The sequence below is a fragment of the Oratosquilla oratoria genome, chromosome 1 (assembly GCF_046742065.1).
Source record: "Oratosquilla oratoria isolate Oo_2021 chromosome 1, ASM4674206v1, whole genome shotgun sequence".
NCBI lineage: Eukaryota > Metazoa > Arthropoda > Malacostraca > Stomatopoda > Squillidae > Oratosquilla > Oratosquilla oratoria.
In genome coordinates, this window is record NC_134777.1 from 17,043,074 (window position 1) to 17,066,135 (window position 23,062).

At 39.8% G+C, this 23,062-nt stretch overlaps 2 protein-coding genes across 6 annotated transcripts in view; one reads left to right on the forward strand and one right to left on the reverse strand.

Annotated features, from left to right (window-relative positions):
• Window positions 1–23,062, reverse strand: part of LOC143032269 (uncharacterized) — a 77,343-nt gene that overhangs the window by 45,927 nt on the left and 8,354 nt on the right. The gene's annotated exons all lie outside the window — the stretch shown is intronic.
• On the forward strand, window positions 1,557–17,627 carry pck (Claudin superfamily protein pickel). 5 transcript variants are annotated; one of them, XM_076196701.1, is made up of 7 exons: window positions 1,557–1,900; window positions 6,678–6,941; window positions 7,209–7,275; window positions 7,423–7,598; window positions 8,399–8,560; window positions 10,125–10,279; window positions 15,339–17,627. In XM_076196701.1, the coding sequence occupies exons 2-7, from the start codon at window positions 6,815–6,817 to the stop codon at window positions 15,444–15,446; spliced, it is 795 nt and encodes a 264-aa protein (XP_076052816.1). In that variant the 5' UTR covers window positions 1,557–1,900; window positions 6,678–6,814; the 3' UTR covers window positions 15,447–17,627. The 5 variants fall into 5 exon arrangements, with proteins under 5 accessions (XP_076052816.1, XP_076052835.1, XP_076052828.1 ...); XM_076196713.1 differs by lacking the exon at window positions 1,557–1,900 and adding an exon at window positions 2,157–2,211; XM_076196704.1 differs by lacking the exon at window positions 1,557–1,900 and adding an exon at window positions 2,198–2,333.

Sequence of the window (23,062 nt, forward strand, 5' to 3'; positions counted from 1 at the left end):
GATGATTTTTCAGTAAGTTGGTGTTATTGTTGATCACATACAAATACAACGCATGTAGGATGAGAGGTAATCAATTGTAAACACACAATAGTAACCAATTATGTAGACGATGGTGTTTCGTTATGAGACATTCAAAACCTCGAGAAAATGCGAACCTACTTTGGAGCCGCCTTGTAGAACAACTTTCCAATGGAAAAATTTAGATCACGAACACGCGTGAAAACGAAACTCGCACTGGAGCAAGAATTCAATGCGAGAAAACCTTCACGTATAATCCTGCACATAATGTGCACATTCACCTACGAAAAAATATACCAACTCGTCTATTCAATACAAAAAATAAATACCCAGTACAATAAATAACCACCCATCCACCCAGTACAAAAATAACTATCCTTCCACCTTATACAAAAAATAACCACCTTTCCCCCCAGCAGAAAAATACTTTCACCCATCCACCCACTCACTAACGAAAGACATCACCTCCGCCCACCCACTCAGAAGAGGTTCTAGTCTGAGTATTCTCCTTCGCACCAGATGGCACTTTTCCTTTCATTCTTGCTGTCGCCTAATTGTTCTCAGTCGGCTCCACGAGTACCCATCAAGGCACCAACAGTGAGTGGCTTGGTGCTGACGCACTGACCGTGAATGGTGCTACTGTAGTGCATTCACGTTCACATCCGCTTGCGGTTTTTAGGTCGTGCGACTCAACGCCGTCCAGTACAAGTGTAACCACATCCTTTGGAACCAGAATAAAACGCGTAATGTAATATCCATGGCATTGTGCGCGCGTACACGTCACCATTTTTATTCATAAACTTGCAATGAACATATATATAAAATGGCTGCGTTTAACATCCGAACTAAGACGATCATTGTTCTGTACAGTCATGCTTAGTAGGCCTAGCTGAGGAATGGCTCAGACTCGAAGAAAGTTTACATGCGAATGTACTTGGAATATGATTATGGCTCATTGGGTGTAGAGGATGTACTAGACCAATGTGAAAATTTGTTTTATATATATATATATATATATATATATATATATATATATATATATATATATATATATATATATATATATATATATATATATATATATGTATATATATATACACACACACATAAATCAACAACCAGAACAACAGAAACCTTGCACGTGTACAAGGCTAAATTCTTTGCGGTTAGTGTATAATAAAAAATAGACGTTTGGCGTATGCTTCTGCAATTTGAGCGTTTTCGACGTCACGTAGTATCATGTGCTGGTTAATTTCCACATATACTACCACTATACCTTTTCTGTATATATACATAATTATAAACCTAACGGAAAACTACTACAGTACATCATAATATGAATTTATTCAAACGATCTTTACTTTCTATTCATATTTAGTTCTTAAAAATAATTTGTATTTTATATCGGACAACACATATCTGGTAAGATACAAAATAGGTAAATGAAACATGAGTCATACTTGGATATATCCAAATAATATTTTGTAAATTTGTTCGGATACTACATGTGGCAACGCTGTAAAGCGAGCCAGGTACGATCATTCGATGCTTCTCACCTGTATTTGGACGGAAAGAACTTCGTCTGCAGGTGGTAACATTGAAAACACTGCGGAGTTATAAAACAGAAATACCGAAATTACATATAAGATCATTAGTGCACTTTTTAAGTACTAAATGAAACTACCTTTGAACTGATTATAAATAACAACAATCCTTTCGAACGCAGTCTAAGGTGTGGTTGTTATGACGCTGAACCGACGCAATAGGACGTAACTTGTAAGGATGGGTGATAGTAGGTCTTGGAGGAGTTCTGTAGCGATTCTACAGAACGGTCAGTCATGGAATTCGATCAACAGAGATATCAAACCCACACCAGCATCAGGTAAGTTGATTTTTGTCATACTGAATTGATAATGTTTACTCTGTAGGTTTCTGTCACCTTCTGTTTACAGTGTTCGAAAGGGCGTTTTTGCTCCAAGGTTTGGGCCTTGGAAGTGAATAACTTCATATATAAACTTTCAAATATATATTTTTTAAATTGGAATAGTTTCAGACTAAAGCTTATTCATAGCTATTTTATTTTGTTTATATTTTTAGTAAGTGAGCGTAAGTATTGTATTTATTTGAGAAATTTAACGACTTCAAGTTGCCATGTTGAATTAAGCGGGATGACGGTGGCGCTGGAGTGACAGAGTGAGGAAGTGTTTCCTGTTAACCAAGGAAAACTTCGTTTAAGATTCGTGGGTCGTCGGACCGCGTAGCTTGAACTTAATGTGCATCGGATTTTGGAAGAACTAATTCATCCTATGTTCAAAGTACGCCCTTTCGCGACTGAAGAAAGTGATGAATTATTTGATAACGTCACCCAATGGGCCAATTAGATTGGGTGTGCCGGTGGATGTTGCCCTCAGAATTGTAATATGTGTTAACACTGAAGTTTGCCATTTTGATTTTGGAAAGTGTAGAACTATAGTGCTGGTTAACTAGTGTGCTTCTGCATGTAGAGCTACATTGACTATAGTAGTGTTTAGTACATGTGTGTAGCTAGCTTTTGACTTGTTTGAGGGAACTTGGTGAAAAGGTTTACTTGCTAAATGGTGCAAACTTGACAAAGTTGAAGGTGTTGGACATAACCTTTACAACCACAGTCCAACCTTGCAAAGCATGCATACAAAATTATGATTGTATCAGCATTTTTTTAAGTGATTGCTAATATTTAAACATTCATCATTTCATGGCAATATAAATATTTTTGTTGTTTAAAAATGTGATTCTTCATAAGTCTTGATGTTGTTCATATGTGTTGTAGCAAACACATTTTAGAATTATACTGCATTGTAGGATATTTTGGTAGTGTAGCATACTGTTTACCTCCGGAACCAAGGAGAGTAAGGATGTGGACTTTGAAATGGTTGCATTTCTTGAATGATGATTCAACCGTGGGTATTCAAGGTCAAGGATAGCATTATTTTCCTACCCCATATACAAATTGTTGTTTTCATTGTTACTTGCCGTTACATTTATTGATGAAATTACTCTCAATAAAAAATTGCTGCAATCTGGTTATTCTGATACTCGTGGCAGTGGGGCCTACCTTTAGTAGCTGTAAGTTCATATGTTATGATGTTGGGCTTATGAGCAACAGCTATTAAGTTTCCACAAGTCTATCAACATCAAATTAACCTTGCTTACCTCCACAACTTGTACCAGTCGATACATGGTTGGGAACTGCATTGTGTTGTTTGATGCAGTGCTACACTGACCCTGGCCATGCTTGTGCCTTGTATGACTGATTCATTGCTCACATGAGCTTGCCACAAACCCAGGCCAGCCACTTCTTCAGCATACTAATATCTGTGTTTGAATATTCTATTACTCACGTCAAGTGATGTTGCATGCAACTTATGCTTGTCTTGCACGAGCTGATGTTAATAAAGTGAACTGGCTGACTACTCTGTAGATTACTCTGATTCATGAGCACATGATCCTGGTGAGATTGAAGCACACCTTGGGCTTCATATCTTACTAATTTATATGATTTTACCAAGTCATATGAACTTTGACGATCTCCTTTGCCAAACTTTACAATTGACCAGTATCTGCTACAGGATACACTGGTTTTGGGTGACTAAACATACTAGCACTGACAAATTAGCTGTGAAGATGTGCTGGTTCCTATGGTTCTGGAACCTAAAAACACTAGTTCTCTCGTTCTAAATTTTGCCAAGACCAGGAGGTTGATTGCTGGTTCTTGGTTTTAAAGAAGATAGCCACACCCACTGTAGTTGGCACCAGTCCTTAGACCATCCCATAGTCTGTGACAAGAAATTTTGGATTGTTTGTGTTCAATTAGTGATGCTCTATTTCCATGTCACTAGGGTTTTGTATGTGTTGAGAAGGTATGCATTGGCGAAATGATTCTCTAGTATCCTTTGGGGATGATTCTCATGTGGGAACCCTTACTTCAGAGGGGCAGAGGAACTGTATGCTTCAGGGCCTATGCTCATGCCTTGACTTGTATAGTCTCTGCCTACTAATGAGTAACATGTTATATCTCTTGTGATGCTCATATAAAACAGGTGCATGCTGGCAATTAAGTGCCTGGCAATTTAATCAGTCCTTGTAACCATTTCCTTGTACTACACTAACAAGGGACCAGTGATGAGTTCTTGTTTCTAATGGTCAACCAAAATGTACAAGAATCCTCACCCTACTGCCCATTTTCAAAACATAACACCCTCTTCTCTATTTAGAGAGTATGTACTTGATATGTGGACTGGGCCAGAGATATCTCCATCAGTTTCAACTATTTCTTCCATCTTTTCATAGTTGACAACTAGCATCTACTTCCTCCTACTAAAACTGGTGATTTAGAAACTGTCCTACACGAATACAATATGAATATCAGGTCAAGGTTTCTTCCCAGAGATTTGTGGAAGGGGCTGAGCACTGTTACCAGCCACTGGGAAGCTACAGGTTTCTTGTTATGAAACTTGAAGCAACAATTATTATTACACTGACAATATATTTATTCTTCCCTTCTAAAAACCCAATAAATGATCCATTGTGATTTGATAAAGTGGGTCTTGGAAAGCCTCTAGTCAACTCGCATACAGACAGTGTGGGTTCAGTAGTCACTGTACTAAGATAGGGTGGATGTATAGTTCAGCAGCAGCCTATACAGTACATCCTTGCAGACATATTTAGGATCTACCCTGCTTATCCCTTAAACATAGCCTACCATTATTTCATCTGGCTGGGGAGCTGCCCTACTAATTGTCTCCCATTGGTCAAGAAAGGAAATATCCCAACCAACAGATAAAGGATGGGAGCAAGTAGTCCCCTCAGATCCATCAACCCCCCACCCCCCTGACTTGAACTTCGAACCTGTTTAATAATGTTGGGGGGGGGGAGCTCATCCACATTTAACAGATGGAAAATGATGTGCATCAACTGCCACAACAGAATGACCTTGCTAATTAACTATTGTTCCCACACCATTGAAAATTTGACTTTTCCAAACTGCCTCCACTTCTGGTACTCATTTTGGCTTGTTCAGAAATGAAGTAGACCCTGATTTAGACTATCCATAACGCTACCAGTGGATCCTCCCATGCTATACAGAGCATTTTAAAGTAAATTACAACTTTCTGTATGGGGCAAATTTTACCAAATGTGGTCCTAGTTGAATGAATCCCCAGTTAGTAAGCTGGGAACCAAAGCCTTGGCCAATGCTCCAGTCTAAAATGAATAACATGAACCTACAACTGCATATATGTATGAAATACCTCATGACTTCTATAATACATAGAATCAGAACTTGAGAGAACTAGTTGAAGAAAAAGTATCCAGTCTACTGCCTCAAAAGAACAATCAATACCATAATTATTCAATTTCAATCCTATTAATAAACTTTATTTGTCCCCAACTTCAAACCTCACCTCAATTATGTACTTGAGACTGCAAGTCAGAAAATATCAGCCTTGCTCATGTTGCTGTTTTAATCACCATCTCTGGCTGTGCTTATTCCCTCACCCAGTGAAGATTTCTGATTGGGGTCTTTCGGTTTTGTGCAAAATACATGAGCATTGTGACTTGAGCACTATGCATGTTGAAATTTGGTGTCATACTTTTCTTCTTTGTTCTTTGATGGGCCAAAAAATCAGAAGATTCAGAGCACACTTGGAATGTTAACAGTCATGCATGAACTATTTCCAAAATAGCATCATAAGAAAATTATGACCTAGCACAAAATGTCAAAAGCAGTAAGGGTTTCTGGTTGGGTTCTTTGGGTTTTGTGCCAAGTGCATGCACATGAAATTTAATGCGAGTGCTACACAAGTTATAATTGTACGTCTTTTCTTCTTCATTCTCCGTTGGAACAAAAAATCTGATAGCATTCATATCCCAAGCGGAACATTAACAATCATGCATGAACTATGTCAATGATTGCGAAGGTCCTGCATTTGGTGTATTTCTAGTAGTACAGTAATAGGAAGGGAGTACCCATTGGTTGTCAGCTGTATGTGAAAAAGTGGAGGAAATAGTTGAAGATAGAGATGTTGGGTCCAGTCTGAAGACTTGAGTGTCACTCCTTTGAGTGTGTTGACAAATTTTGAAGATAGGTAGTTCTTCTTTGAAGTCCATCTTATATGACTACCACTTCCAGGTACCAGTCATTGGTTCCTCCAGGAAATTAGCATGCCCAAAGTTTGTGGGGAGAGTGTGTGTGGTTGTGATGAGTATGTAGACTAGGTCTTTGTGAAGAGTTTTGTGTTTTGATGAGTGTTATATGCTTTCAAACTGTTATCTGCATTTGATATAGCATGATTATTTTTTTTTCTGTAGCTTGAAACCTTCCTAATGGGGAATTATGTTTTTCTTTTTACTTAAGGATCAAGTAAATTATATATTGACTGCTACTTTTGATTTCATGTTTCCCTCCTTAATGAATGTTTAATGTGGATGGCATTTTGGAGATCTATAGTTGTTGCTTATTACTTAATATAATCAGAGTTTATGCTGGTTGCTTAACGGAATCTGTGATTTTGTATTCATTAAAAAATTCTGAATTGCTTGTATGAAAATGAACTTGTATCAAAAGTAGAGGTGTTGAAATGGTTACACTAAACATACATGTTGAATTTCTATTTATACAGGTTAAAGGTTTTATGACCTAACTTCATTGTGGTGCCATAATACTTGTATGTATTGGTATTTGGTACAAAAACTTGAACATTGCATGTAAACAGTAAACAATTACTAGTGGATGCAGTCAGTTTTTTAAATAAGCAAGATGACATCTTCAGTTGCGGGCACTAGCGCATACACGTATCGCTTAAGTCGACATACTTCTTTTGCCTCCACTTATTTTCCGCATCTCTACGGATATAAGAAGGTTTATGAATACCGCCCTCCAACATGTAATTATAACTTTCTGTTTTCTGCAATGTGCATGTGCATTTTTGTGGCATTTTAGTTTGTATTTTTCCTTTTTTATATATATATATCATGCTTGGTTGTTTAGTTTCTAGGTGTTGATATAAATATGTTAATTTATTATATATATATATATATATATATATATCATGCTTAGTTGTTTAGTTTCTAGTTTCTAGTTGTTGATATAAATATGTTAACTTATTTTGTGGTTGTTTCACAACCCTAAATGATCTTTTTCTTTTATACAGCAAACACTGTCAATGCTGGCATCATTACATTTGTGGCAATGCTATTCTTCATTATTTCCTTCACAAGGTTAGTAGGTTTTTTTAAGGAGTGGTGCATGTTCCGCCATTTTCTTTCTTAAATGCTTTGATTTTGTCAGTCTCAGCAAGTTACAATATGTATGATGAAGCATTTATGTATATACATGTACTCAAGTAAATGTAACCTACTTTTCAGTCCTTACTGGTTGCAGTCCTTTGCATATACCTACTCTGATTTCAAAAATATGGGATTATGGGAATTCTGCTTTGATGGTTTTCGATACCCGAAGTACCAGTTTGATCGCAAGTTCACAGGATGCAACTATGTGTACTCCTTCGAATATGAGATCATCCGAGAATGGTTACTACCAGGTCAGTCATGTCTTGCTAATGTTTATGCTCAGCAACATAGTGATAGCTTTAGTTGTAATTGCTGTTAGACATACAGTGGAGGGGTAAGCTTTAGTTGTAATTGCTGTTAGACATACAGTGGAGGGGTAAGCTTAGAACTGTTGAGTAAGCATATGCCACACTGAAGTGAATGAAATAGGTTAGCATTAACTAGTGTTCAAAGGATTAAATACTAATAAACCTGTCTAGATTTGTCTGTTGCAAAATCTTTCATGTTCATAGTTTTGCCTTCATTATGTGCTCCCAACAAAATATAAACAAAGATAAAACTAACATTCTGTTTGACCAAGAATAAAAGCAAATCACCTTTAGATCTCCAGTGATGTAGGTTGAAGACCTATCTGCGATCAGGGGATTGCACAGTGGAGTCCCTTGGGGAACAATTTTCTCACCTACACACTTTTTCTTGGGTAATCTCCCCACATCACATCCAGAGTGTAACACTAAAGTGATTAGTTAGCACAACAACTACAAAACAACTACTAGGAACAACTTAACATGCCTAGATGAACTAGAACTGTGGCTGAGACAAAATAGAATGGAGCAAAAACAATACAAAAATTTAAGAGCAAATTAGATATAGCAAGATACAGAGATGGGACACCATGAGCATAGCTCCCCTCCTGTAAGATACAACTAGGTAAATAAATACACACACACACATGCACACCATTGAATTACAGTACTCTGATACATTGCAAATGTATCTTGGTTTTAGTCATTAATTCTGAAAATGTGATGATTCAATTTCTACATTCCAGCTTGGTTGATGGCCACACAGGCCTTCATGACTATTGCTTTCCTGGCCTCCATGACCACTTTGGTGATTGTAAGTCTCGTTCTCATCCGATGGCCACTACAGTTTATCATGCGATATGAGTGGCACTTGACTGCTATTGCATTCATCTGCGAAGCTACCACTTGTAAGTTGCAATTGTACTTTTATGAAAAACCTTTGAAAATTTGAATTAAAGAGGCTGAAAGACGTGATGGATATATGTGAGATCAGGTATTTGAGAATCAGAGAGGTGTTCCAAGAGTAGAAAGCAAGTAGAGGTGAGACAGAAAACAGGTGTTTGAAGAAAGCTGTCTTGATAGGGCAGATGAGAGGGTGTTTAGATGATTTCAGCACATGGGAAGAATAGATGAAGAATGACAAGCTAATAGTGTGAAAAGTGGATTTAGATTGAATTATAGAGGAAGCCCCAGGATGAAGTGGATAGATGTTGTGAGAGGAACTTTGGTTGTACATGGTGTCAGTAGAGCAGGGAAGAGAATACAAAAGGTATGGATGGTTGTTGTACATAGTATAGATGACCCAAAGGGATGTTCCCTGTTTGTGCTTTATCAGTGAATGGATGAACCAACCTGTGGTAGTTGAGCCCTGCTTCATCATTTGTGGAAATCCTTTCAAATTCTATAACTTCATTGTACTATGTGGATGAGATCCTCATAATTGCACTGAAGTGATTCAATCTCCAGGAACTTCAGAAATCACTCAGTGGTGAGGATACCTCAATTTAGGTTACTATGGAAGAATCAATTGACAGCTCCACTTCAGGACACATTTCTTATCATATCAGGTATAGGAAATCTATCAATAAAGATCATTCATTGCATTTCTACTTCCACCATAGAAAATAACTAAAGTACAAAAAACTAATGAACACAGATGCCACCCCTCTCATCTCCAAAAATGTGGAAGGGGCAATAAATAGAAACTCGCATTTAAGAACCATCATAAACTCCACAAACCAAAAGCAACAATAGGTATAATTGATATCTTCAGTCACTCTTCGTTGTACAATAAAATTCCATAATCTTAGAAGAGCCCACATAATACCCATTGAAACCATGTACTGAAGTGGTGGTCAGGGTGAACCAGTTTGGCTGTCAGACCCTGCTATGTAGGTGCTTTGTCTTGCTGCATTTCTTTGAGTCGAATAATAGGCAGGAGACGGTTGACCTTCATCCACAAGGAGTTAAGATGGGCAACAAATGTATGTTGTGTGTGGGATTGATGAAGGGTGGGTTGCCTTGGCTCGGCCACACCTTTTATATGGGGAAGGTGGATTTTGGTATATGTATGTGCAGTGTGTAGGCATGGTAGTGTATGTTTATGTTTATATATTGTGTGTGTGTATACACACAGATTTACATACCAAAAGACATAAGGGTGGAGGATGAAAGGAAGTAGGAGTGTTCTGAAAGAATGAGTGAAAGTAGAGCCTGATCTGGATACTAGGTACTGGTCCCTTGAGTTTGCACCTTTGGCTGAATGGAAGCAGACATAGCAAGTTCCATTTGCAGATGCATTTCACAGCTGGTTCCTCTTTTGCAGCCTTAAGCTTATGGAGGTCATTGTTTCCACCGCTTGGTGTCCTCAGAGACAATTTGTCAACACACTGTCTTAGAGACTGCTTATGCAATAAGGTTTTTATTTGAACACATATTATTTGGTGTTGTTTAATTTGTTCTTTTTTTCAGTTGTATGTGTCTTCTTTGCTGTCCTTGTATTTGGAGTTATGTGCTGGACACGAAGTTGGCTGCTTAATCCCAACTTCAACTACCTGTCATGGTCGTATGGCTTTGCAGTTATTGGTGGAGCACTTCATGGTTTTGCAGGTCTAAGATTTCTTTACGTAAGTATTTGTGTATGGTTTGGTCTTCAATCATTCCAATTTGAGGACTATGCCATAGTTGAATAAAATTATTTTATACTTGTGAAACTGCTCCTGTTGTTGTGATTGCATGAGGTGGAATGGGTGGGGGGATGGGGGGTGAGGTAGTATGTGTGAGCAAAATTTGACGCAGCCCGAAGGGATTTCTCCCCGTCTTCTTTTATGCAATGGGGGGACGGAGAGGGGGGGGGTCGCCGATTTAATGAAGCGGCCTTGCTGTGGATGTGTTGTGTCTTGCGACACTGCTTCTGACCCAGGGCAGTGGACAAGGTGCAGGGATGACCCGTCATCCAGGAGGTGCTAAGATGGGAGGGAGGGTGGTGTGGAGTGTATTCAGGGATGGAATGGGTGGGAATGATTTTATGCCTTTTCCTTTTTGGCTACCTCCCTTGTAAGGGGGAAAAAGCCTTGGTATATGTATGTATGAAACTGCTCCTGACCCAGGGCAATGGACAAGATGCAGGGATGACCCATCATCCAGGAGGTGCCAAGATAAGAGGGTAGAGGGGAGTGGAGTATGTAGGGGATGGAATGGGTGGGAGTGGTTTATGCCTTTGTTTTTTGGCTACCTCTTGTGTAAGGGGGGAAAAGAGCCTTTGGTATATGTATATAGCAAGAATCAATTGGAGTGGTTAGGAAATGTGGAGTTCCAGGAAAGAAGCGTAGTGGAGAGTTGATGGTGGAAATGTGTCTAGAAAGAATTGATGATAGCAAATACAATGTTTCGGAAGAAAGTCAAGCATAAGTACACATGGGAGAGGGTGGTGGATGGAAGGGTGGTAGATAGAGCGTTAGTGGATTATGTAGTGGTAAATAGGATTATGATAGGAAGAGTTAAGGATGTACATGTGCTAAGGGGAGAGGGTGGGGGAATATCAGATAATGTTTTGGTGGAAGGTAAGTTGAGAGTGGAGGATAGAGAAAGGAAAGGGACAAAAGGTAGGGAGGTGCTTAGAGTGAACTCTTTAAATGAAAAGGAAAAGGAGGAGTACAAGAAGAAGCTGAAGGAGGAGTGGGAGGGAATGAAGGATAGAGTAGAGCTAGGCGTGGAGGAGGAATGGGGATGGTTCAAGGAGGGAGTCACAAAATGTGCAAGAATGGTGTGTGGAACAAGAAGGACAGGAGGAAATAGAAGGAAGGGTAGTGAATGGTGGGATGAGGAAACAAAGAAGGTTGTAGAAGAGAAGCGAGCTTTCACAGATTGATTACAAAATAGGACGAGGGAGTCATATGAGAGGTACAAAGAAAAGAAAAGAGAAGTAAAGCAAAAGGTAAAGGAGGCAAAGAGTAGAGCAGATGTGAAATGGGGTAAGAGTATGACAGAAAATTTTGAAAGTAATAAAAAGATGTTTTGGAAAGAAATTAAGAGAGGAAGAGGAGGGGAATCAAGTAGAGAAGAAAAGGTAAAAGGTGCAGATGGAGAGATGATAATGGAAGAGAAGGCAGTAAGGGGAAGATGGGCAGAATATTTTAGGGAGTTGCTAAATGTGAAGGAGGATAGGGAAGGAAAGATAGCTGCAGTGGGAAATGCTAAGAAAATGACTGATGAGTGAGGAAAATGGAAGAGAAATAAGGAAGGATGAAGTGAAGACAGTTGTTAAGATGATGAAAGCAGGTAAGGCACCTGGTCTGGATGGATGCCATGCAGAATGTCTTAAAAAAGGAGGTACAGTGATGGTGGACTGGCTGGTGAGATTATTTAATGTTTGCTGGAGAGAGGGTAGAGTACCGGAGGACTGGAGGAGTGCCTGTATAGTTCCACTTTACAAGGGAAAGGGGGACAAGTGTGAATGTAGTAGTTTCAGAGGGATTAGCTTGTTAAGTGTAGTTGGGAAGGCTTATGGGAGGATCTTGATTGAGAGGATTAGGAGAGGAACAGAGGGAGTAATTGGTGAGGAACAGTGTGGATTTAGGATGGATAGAGGTTGTGTAGATCAGATCTTTGTGGTAAGACAGATATGTGAGAAAGCTATAGGAAAGGGGAAGGATGCTTTTTTGTCTTTTATGGATCTGGAAAAGGCTTACGATAGGGTCGACAGAAAGGCACTGTGGGAGGTTATGCAGATATACGGGATAGGAGGAAAGCTTCTAGGAGCTGTAAAGAGTTTTTATGAGAGTAGTAGAGCTTGTGTCAGGATTAGAAATGGAGAGAGTGAATGGTTCGAGGTAAAGGTGGGACTTCATTAGGGATGCGTTATGTCGCCCTGGCTGTTCAACTTATACATGGATGGGGTAGTGCGAGAGGTAGTGGGTCAGGGATTGGAGATGGTTAAAGAAAATGGAGAAAAGTGGGAGGTGAGCCAGCTGTTGTTTGCGGACGACACTGCGTTTGTGGCAGGATCGGAGGAGGGATTGAGGTAGTTGGTGACAGAGTTTGGGAGAGTATGTGATAGAAGAAAGCTGAAGATAAATGTGGGTAAAAGTAAGGTGATGAGATGTACAAGGGGTGAAAGTGGCAGTAGACTGGAAGTGAGCATTAAGGGAGAGCGACTGGAGGAAGTGGATAGTTTTAGATACTTGGGTGCAAATGTGGCAGGAAAAGGTGGAGTGAAGGTGGAGGTAGAATGTAGATTGAGAGAAGTGAGTAAATGCTTTGGTGGATTAAAAATTGTAATGAGGAATAGACACTTGGGAATGGATGCTTAGAGGAGACTATATGAAGGAGTGATTGTGCCAACAGCACTGTATGGGGCAGAAACATGGAACATAAGAGAGGAAGAGAGAAGGAGTTTGAATGTGCTTGAGATGAGGTGTCTGAGAAACCAAGTGGAAGCAAAGAAAATGCTGGGCATAGAAAATGTCAACGCAGCCACGTGTACCACACGTGTCTCCTTACGTTGTGGCAAGAACTGATGTACTCTCCCCCACCTCTCTCTCTCTCTCTCTCTGTCTCTCTCACACACACACACATTCTGTATCTGTGTGTCTCTCTCTCTCTGTCTCTCTCTCAGAGTGGTGGATGTCTGGAACAAATTGGACAAAACAATAGTGTGTGTAAACACCATACAAGAATTTAAGAACAAACTTATGTTGTGAGATACAAAGATGGGTCACTAAAGGCATAGCTTCCCTTCCTGTATAATACAACTAGGTAAAACTAGGTAAATACACACACACCTCAGTTGCTGTTGAATACATTATCTAGTTGGACAAAGTAAAAAAAAAAAAAAAAAAGCCGTAGTCAAAACAGTAAAAAGCTAGATATATGTGGTCATGTGTTCTGTTGCCAGCATGCACTATTTATATTGAAATTATAATTATTCATAGAAAAAATTGCCATATGAGATTAAAACTTTGGGACATTGTTGCCAACGCTTGAAACTTTTTTTCAGCAATTTATTTTTATTTTACTTTCTCATTTTCTCTATAAGGTGGACAGACATCCTTAAAGGAGAGTCTGGAGGAATTGGATAGCTTTAGGTATTTATAGTCACATGTGGCAAGAAAGGAGTGTAGGAGGAAGTAAATTGTAGGCAGAGAAGTAAATGCCTTAGGGTAGTAAAAAGTGTCATGAGAAATTGCATTTGGGAATGGATACAAAGAGGAGACAAGGAAGAGGTGATTGTGCTGATGGCATATGAGGCAGAAATGAAAAGTTTAAATGTGTTTGAGATGAAATTTCTGAGAAGTATGGTAGGGGTTATAGGATAGAATGAAAAACGAGGTGATGAGGAGAACTGGGGTGGAAAAGGAGATTGCAGACGGTTGATGAAATGTTATTGGGATGGCTTGGACATGTGTGAAGAATGAGTGAAGGAAGATTAATAAAAGAGGTGTGAAAGGCAGCACTGAAAGGTGTGAACATGAGGGGACGACTGAGGGTGAGATGGATAGGGTGAAAGGGGTGTTGAGCAAGAGAGCAATGTCTGTTGAGCAAGGAAGGGAGAAGGCAGAAGATGGGATGAGTGGAGAATGGATGTTTATAGATGATACTGTAATAAAAAGAAGTGAGGGGGTAGGGAGTGGTTATATATGAACGCTATTTTGACACAGCCCAAAGGGATTTCTTCCCATCTCTATTTTCTGCATGAGGGGATGGAGAAGGGGGGGGGCACTTGTGAAATGAAGAGCCCTTGCTGTAGATGTGCAATGTCTTGCTGCATTGCTTCTGATCCAGTGCAGTGGGCAGGATACAGGGATGACCCATCATCCATGAGGAGCTAAGATGAGAGGGAGGATAGGGTGGGATGGGAGTGGGTACTTGCCTTTTGATGTGGCTACCTCCCTTGTAAAGGGGAAAAAAGGCCCTTGGTATATAGATAGAAGAAAGTTTACAAAGTTCACTGTTGGGTTTCCACAGATTTAAACTGCCCCAGATGCAACCTCCTTACAGAAGACAAAGAACACCACATACTACAATGCCCCACACTGACTATACTTGAACATTGATACAGTATCTCTTCTCCAAATGAATTATGGCCCTGCCAGGGGCCTGTTGCTGGTTTCCAGGACAATGTGGGTCTTCTGCAAAAATGACAAGGGACAACAGATTTATTGATTGGTTGCACCAATTCCTCTCTCTCTATCTCTTCCAAAACCACTTCTTGCTTTGCTTCCACTGTCTTCTCCCTCGTTCTAACACCCACTCCTTTCCCATTTCCATATTCTCCTTACCCTTTACTTACATCACCTTTTTCCTCACCACCACCCAATTCTCCCCCCCCCTCCCTGACAAAAACTTCTTCACCTCTTCTCCATATTTTGTTTAAAGGAAGCAAATAAACCTTTAGCATATGTTAATGCTGACATCTGCATCATGAACCACAAGTGGATATACAAGGATGCTGACATCGGCATTCTGATTATATTGGTTTTGTAATTGTATCCGAGTGACCCCTGTATTCTGTGAACAGGCTTGATTGCGTTTTCTGTGGTTATCAACTTTCAGGGTGAAATAGAAAAAGTATTACAGTTGTAATATATGAAGCAGTGCATGAGTATTTGATTCATATTGCAGAGGTTAATGTAAGAAGATGGAGCCTACCTACCCTCACAATATTATGAATAATTAATTTTTCAGGAAACCTTTGAGGCCCGTGACCGCAAACGAGAGGCAAGCAATACACTGAAGCAGGAGTCGGTGGAGAACATGAATATGCACATGCATGAGCAGCACCATTATATCTAAGATACTGTCATTGCCCAAAGCACATCAGGGACAAGCAAAGCGTCCAAGGATGGAATCATTCCTTTCGTGTACAAATGTGCCTGAGTAATGTAATATGCTTAATGAATGAATGTTGTGTTGGGCTCAGAGCATGTGGAAAATAATTATTTTAGGAATTGCTGTGGACTGATACATTCCAGGTGAATTCAGAAGTGTTTAAATAATATGAAGAGACCCGCACACACAGTCATGATAATTATTAGTATTAATCATTACAGTACTGGCCAAGTTCTGTGACATCCTATTAGGAATCTCGTATTATAACAGTCTTGAAACTCTAATATTTGTCTTTCATGCCAAAATATTGGTGTTGAACACATTGAACACCATGTTTACATGTCAAGCATCAACTTGTCCATTACCATTGGTATTGCAGCCCTTTCTTCTCAGTCTCGGCATACTGCCATTGTGTTAACTTAAACCCCGATGCCTCACTGTGATGGCCTTCTGTGCATCTGATGGTATGACATAGAATGAAGGTTGCAAAAAGTGCCTGGTGACCAAATGTCATCCCCTTGGGGTTTCACCTTCAGTTAGGTATGAAAATGCTGAAGGGCTTTGAAGATGGCAGTAGGGAGATGATTTTCTCATGTTCTTATCTCAGGACCATCACTACCCAATGTTGGTCCCTTGTCTGGAATATTTTGCTAATGTGAATTGGCCAGGTTGTTAGGAAAAATTGTTGTTAATACTGTGCAAAGTTATATATAATTTTAATCTTGTGAATTTAAGTAATTGGTTTATATAATCAGACAAGCCTTTGTGAAGTTTGAAGCTTCATAACTTTGTGCTGATGTTAATTTTATGTTCATTTTAATACTTTCCATATGTTATTGTTCTGACTGCCTGGCAACAACTGAGCTCACTTGGCTAAACAGTCTAAATTATATTCAGAATGTAAAGAAAAATGCTGAAAACAATTCCCCCCATCTTGTGTACACAGTCCCCCTTTCTCCTGCTTTATTTTTTTTTATATATATATTTTTTAATTTATACATATTTTTCTTTACATTATCATCCTTCATCAACCTCCCACTCCTCCCTCATTCAGAAAATTTCTCGAAGACCTTTTAGCTTGTGTATACTTCATTACCTACACCCTAAACTTACCAAATTGTCCATCCTGGTCTTCCATTTTCACCATATGTGTATACCATCTTGGCATCACCTAATTTCCTCATCTTTCAGTTTAGTAGCCACCATGATCACTGTATTAATGTTAACCAAATGTACCCATTCATGGTGGGTGCCCATAATCTTTCTAAATTTGCCAGACATAGCCAAAACAAATAGTTTAAGTATGTTATGATGAAGAGATAGTATATAAGCAGTTGAAATTCTTACATTCCACTTGATTAGTACTTAGCAAGACAAAAGCCATGTTTATCACATGGTAGACATTTTGTTGGAAGATAAAGATCTGTCATATCTACTGACTATAAGCAGTTGAAATTCTTACATTCCACTTGATTAGTGCTTAGCAGGACAAAAGCCATGTACACATGGTAGACACTTTGTTGGAAGATAAAAGATCTGTCATATTTACTGAATGGTGTAGTTCTGTGGTTAAAGTTTTAATTACTGCAATATACAAGTTGAAGTGCACTTCTGTAGGCCTTAAAGATTTGAATAGCTCAAGATTGTAATATATTTTCTTGTATACTTGCACTAAAAAACAGGTAGAAGTGGTCACATGCTAGAACTGCATTAGGGGCATCGTATTGTATTGTAGGGTATTGTGTACATAGTTTGTGATTTGGCTTAATGATACTAATTCCTTCTCTCAGAGAGGGCTAGGACAGTACCTCTTTACAGAGGCCTTTTTGAAGCAGGGTAGCATACCCTTACTACAAATTTACTTGCTGCCAGGCAGACTATCTGCCTCCACACTAAGTTCCGTCCCAAGTAACGATGATAGTGAACATCATTACATATTGTGTAGGTAAACAGTTTGAATATGTACACATGTTGGTGCCTTCAGTATCTTGACAGTTTTGACCATGGGAAGGTTTTTCCTCACCCAAGCCCAATTTGCTAGATTGTAGTAAAAGGGCTAGTTGAAAAAGTCAGAAACATGCCGTCCAGTTATGCTGCTCCCAAGACTTATTTTTTCACCATATAAATTATATGAAAATTAATAAAGAGTTGTATTATTTGGTCATTCCTATTCATGCACACACATTTTCCAACCAACAACCAAAAGCCCTCTAGTGATGGTGTGTGATAGCAGGGGGAGGAGATGACCTGTGGAAGACTAGTTACAACCTGGTATGGTTTAAGAGATAGCCCTGGGGTAGGACTAGAGAGCAACACAACTTCGCAGATACCTACATGGTTGAGTAGCCCTATTCAGGATCCACTGTTCACCCTAGGTATCTATTTACCAAATGCTTTTCCTCCTCTTAAGAGAAGTAGCCAGCCAGGGCATACACCCACTCCCATCTGTCACCCATACGTTTCCCTTTTATCTCCTTGTGGATGAAGGGTCTTCCCTGTCTAGCTCACTGCTCAGGTCTAAACCCAACCTTCTTAAGATCCACCCTTCTTCCACATGGGGAGGAGGGTTGAAAAGGTTCCATAAACAATGCCTCCCTCACTCTAAAGGCTATTTTTCCTCCAACCTCCAATAAACATTATTGCCCACCTCCAGAACCTATTCTGCAGTAAAATCACTGGCAAACTGTCTTCTCAACACTGCGTAGAATGTAATTTGATATGCTAGAGGAAAATTATTTTTCTGTGCCACATCAGATTCCTTTCTGAAAGCTGTGGGCTGCAAATTTGCTCCAACAGTTGGAGGAAAAATAGCCCAGTGTGGTTATCTGGCCATGGCCAGGTAACCACCCCCAGGAAAAGCAACAGTGAGGGAACAGCAGCCCTCCCAATACCTAAGACCACCTACTGTATCTCTTAATGAAGGAGGCAAAGATGTTAATCTCCAGACCCATGAGCAATTTACAACACAATGACAATTGTCCTCTTCTCTGACATTGGAACTGGATCCATTGACCACTGCTCCAGTCCCATGAGTGAGATTTTATTCCCAAATTTGCACACACCCTATGAGTGACAAACTTGACCCAAATTGATAAAGCAACACCTGACTTGGACTACTCAAGACATGAACAGCACCAGAAGGCACTTGGAGCAAAATGCCCCTTTAGAATAAACAGAATTAATTCATATTAAAACACTGCTTCTGACCCAGGGCAGTGGACAAGGTGCAGGGATGACCTGTCATCCAGGAGGTGATAAGATGAGAGGGAGGGTGGAGGGGTGTGGAGTGTATTCAGGGATGGAATGGGTGGGAATGATTTTATGCCTTTCCCTTTTTGGCTACTTCCCTTGTAAGGGGGAAAAAGCCTTGGTATATGTATGTAATTCATCGTGGAAGAAAACTTGCCAAATGTAGCTCCAAGGAAACTTATCCACATTGCAACTGGAATCAAGAGCCTAATAAGTTTCAGCCAGTGGCAATGTCACAAAAAGGCTCACCAGATGCAGGCTAACAGCTGATTGGCTGTCAAGACTAGCCACTGACAATGCCGCTGATTGGTTATTAGGACGAGCTGCCTTGCAGTCCTCAGTTGCTACTCTTAACATTCGCTACTGTCATGGACGCACAGGTATGGTGGCCCATAGTCACTAAGAGATTGCTGATTAGTTGATGTGCATGATCCCAGAGCTCTATATAAGCCATGTCTCACATAATAAGGCAGAACAGATTGAAACACCAAGTCCTTTATTCCTCACTGCCTTTAACTAGTGCTTGCTACAGCCCTTTGAACCCTAGCAAATACTCCAGTCTAATCATCACCACATGCAGTGTCACAGTGCCATGTAAACCGTAAATGGCTGACCCCAAAAGAGTGAATTGATGTAAAATAGTTTTTGCTAAATAAATTACTGAACCAGAGGAGCCTGGCATCCAACATAGGAATGGAGGTGTGAATGATGCAGTCCAATTATGACCGACACACAGGTAGACTTGATCCCTTGGTGTCTACTTGCACAGTCACCCTTGTGCTGTAGACCTGCCCTGGTCAAGGTATCTAAAAAGACTTAGTTTCATTCCTCCATACGAACAATGGAAGTAACCCGGGGGCACTAGCACTTCAATGTGACCGTGGTTCACCACATTAGAAACCATCCAGCAAACATACTGGCAGCAGATGTGCACCAGCACAATCAACTGATCCATGATATCCATTAGTGGCTCATCCAATTATTTTTCTACTTCAAAATGGTGTCCTTTTGTTGGGTATCATATCACATTTGCATTTCCAACAATGAGAAAGAAGATTGAAAGAAAAAAAAAAATACATATTCCAATGGCTTTTTCCCCCTTACAAGGGAGGTAGCCAAAAAACAAAGGCATGAAATCCACTTCTATTCCATCCCTACATACTCCCTCTTATCTTGGCTCCTCCTGGATGATGGGTCATCCCAGCATCTCACCCACTGCCCTGGGTCAGAAGCAGTGTTGCAAGACACAACACATCCGCAGCGAGGCCGCTTCATTAATGCTCTCTGCAGCCATCATACTTCTACCCCATTCTCTGGCTCACGCTTCAGAACTTGTGGTAAAAACAATGGAACACTTGGTAATCCACCAAAACTATTAAACATCATGGTCACCCATGTCCCTCTACCCATCAACACAACTTTTTTTTTTTTATTCACTTAGTTGTGGGTTTGAATCCCATACTCTTTCTGATTCCCAGTGACTTACCTGCCCCAACAGTCCAAATGCATAGGACAAAGGTGACAGCCTCAGCTGCAGCCACATGCCTCCTGGCGTAGAATCCTCACCTTTTTTTTTATTAGTGTACTTCCCTTCAAGAGAAAAGCTAGTTATTTGTTGGTGATACTGTGCTTGTAGTAGGATCAGAAGAGGGATTAAGGAAGTGAGTGACAGAGTTTGGGAAGGTATGCAAAAGAAGGAAGTTGAAGATAAATGTGGGTAAATGTAAGGTGATGAGTTGTACAAGGGGAGTGGATGGCAGCAAATTGGAAGTGAGTATCAAGGGAGAAAGATTGGAGGAAGTGGATAGCTTTAGATACTTGGGTATGAATATAGTGAGAGAGGGAGGAGTGGAGGTAGAGGTAGAATGTAGATTGAGAGAAGTGAATGCCTTGGTGGATTAAAAAGTGTAATGAGAAATAGACATTTGGGAATGGATGCTAAGAGGAGATTTTATGAAGGGATGATTTTATTGACAGCACTGTTTGGGGTAGAAACATGGAACTTACGAGAGGAGTTTAAATGTGTTTGAGATGAAATGCCTGAGAAGTATGGTAGGGGTTACTAGGCTGGATAGAATGAGAAATGAGGTGTGGAGAAGAGCAGGGGTGGAGAGGGAGTTGGGAGGTGGGGTTGATGAAAGAGTATTGGGATGGTTTGGACACATGGAAAGAATGAGTGAAGAAAGATTAGTAAAAGAAGTGTGGAAGGTAGAGGTGGAAGGAGTGAACATGAGGGGGGCAACCAAGGATGAGATGGATGGATGTGGTAAAAGGGGTGTTCGAAAAGAGGGGAATCTCTGTTGAGCAAGGAAGTGAGAAGACAGAAAGATAGGGGTGAGTAGAGAATGGTTGTGTATCATGTATGGATGACATTGTGATGCATGGAAGGAAGTGGGTGGGGGATGGGGGATTGAGGGAGTATGTGTGAATGATATTTTGACACAACCCAAAGGGATTTCTCTCTGTCTTCTCTTTTTCTGCATGAGGGGGTGGGGAAGTGGGGTCGCTGATTAAATGAAGCGGCCTTGCTGTGGATATGCTGTCTTGCTATGTTGCTTCTGACCCAGGGCAGTGGGCGAGATGCAGGGATGACCCGTCATCCAGGAGGAGCCAAGAAAAGAGGGAGGGAGGGGTGATGAATGGGAATGGAGTATGTGGGGATGAAATGGGTGGAAGTGGATTTATGCCTTTGACTTTGGCTACCTCCCTTGTAAGGGGGAAAAAAATCATTGGTATATGTATGTATGTATTTTAGATAAAAATACTCGTTTCACTCATGGTTTTACCATGTTTTTGACAACCATTTTCCTCTTACCTTTACAGTACATCTCTTAATGTATCCCATTCTTGAATACTTTACCTACACAATTTCTCAACAGACTTCCAATCTCGCCTTTCTCCTCAAATAACAATTCCATTCCATTCTACTATTCTAAGAGAAATAACACAATTATTTCTATCTTTTCTTCATACTTCCCTTCAAGAGAACACTTCTTTTCTATCCCAAACATACTTGTTAACGTAACACCCCAACACTTCCGCAGCTTAGAAATGTACTGCCATACATACATACATACTAAAAATTCCACTGACTTACACCATTATTTCTCTTCAAGAGAACACCTCTTTTTTTAAACCATACATACCTTTCAACATAACACTTCAACACTTCCAGTCTAGAAATATACTCCCATATATACTAAAAATTCCACCGACTCACACCATTATTTCTATCTTCACACTTTTCTTCAAGAGAATACCCCTTTTTTAAACCATACATACCTTTTATCGTAACATTCCAACACTTCTGCAGTCTAGAAATATATTCCCATATATACAAAAAATTCCACTGACTCGCACCAACCATATAACTCCGTATCTCCATTTTGATATTTGATAACGATGTGATTTTTGTTGTTGTAAATTACTGGCGACAAAATAGAAATACAAATCCTTAACCCAACAAAATTGGCCTGGCGACAACCAGAATCAAGCTACAAATTGTTAAGCCTACCGAGTGAGTAAATTTAAATTGGCTCAACCTTTTCAGTATCAGGGACTGTTTTACTTAGACGGTTAAAATCGTCTGGCATAAGCGAGAATGAAGTTGCAAGTCAGAAAATGCAGCAAGTAGTTTAATCAGGCCCTCTTGAAAGTTTGTGGCCTCGAGTTTGAGTTTTCAAAGTTGTTCAAATTAAAATCTTTTTGCCAAATGGAAACTTGTATATGACGTCACATATATCAATATCTAAATATGTCTGCGACGGTTTTCAAGATGCAATTCAAAATATTAATTTGATAAATAAACCAGACTGACCAATTTTTTTTTACCATGCCAATCGTCAAATCGACACAATTGTACTAACGTGATGAATAAAGGATAATGATAATTTTGGATTTGTTTTGAAGTAATTGACGGTTTTGGTGAAATCTAAGGCCAAAAGGTGATTCTCAAATTTTCGGTGCTCTCGCTAGGTCCAGTTAAATGTTGAAATTCAATAGATATTGGGATAATTTCCTGGGAGCTTCATGTCAATTGATCCAGACATTTTACTATAGCGTTGCCAATGAAAACAAATCAGCAAACTCGGCCAAACCCAACACTTCGTCCCTGTACTATGTCCAAAACGAGGCATAAATCCCCAAGTTCGGAAAATATGTGAATTCGTGGGTAGAGCCGACAAATCATTTACATAAATTCCTATTTATAAGTGTCTTGTGTTTCAACGAGAATGTGAGGCGCAAACCCATACAAGACCATCAGATCGTATGGTAAATTCGATCGATTTAGTGATACTGTTTTGTGGTTTCCGATCCCACATTTTCGTTTG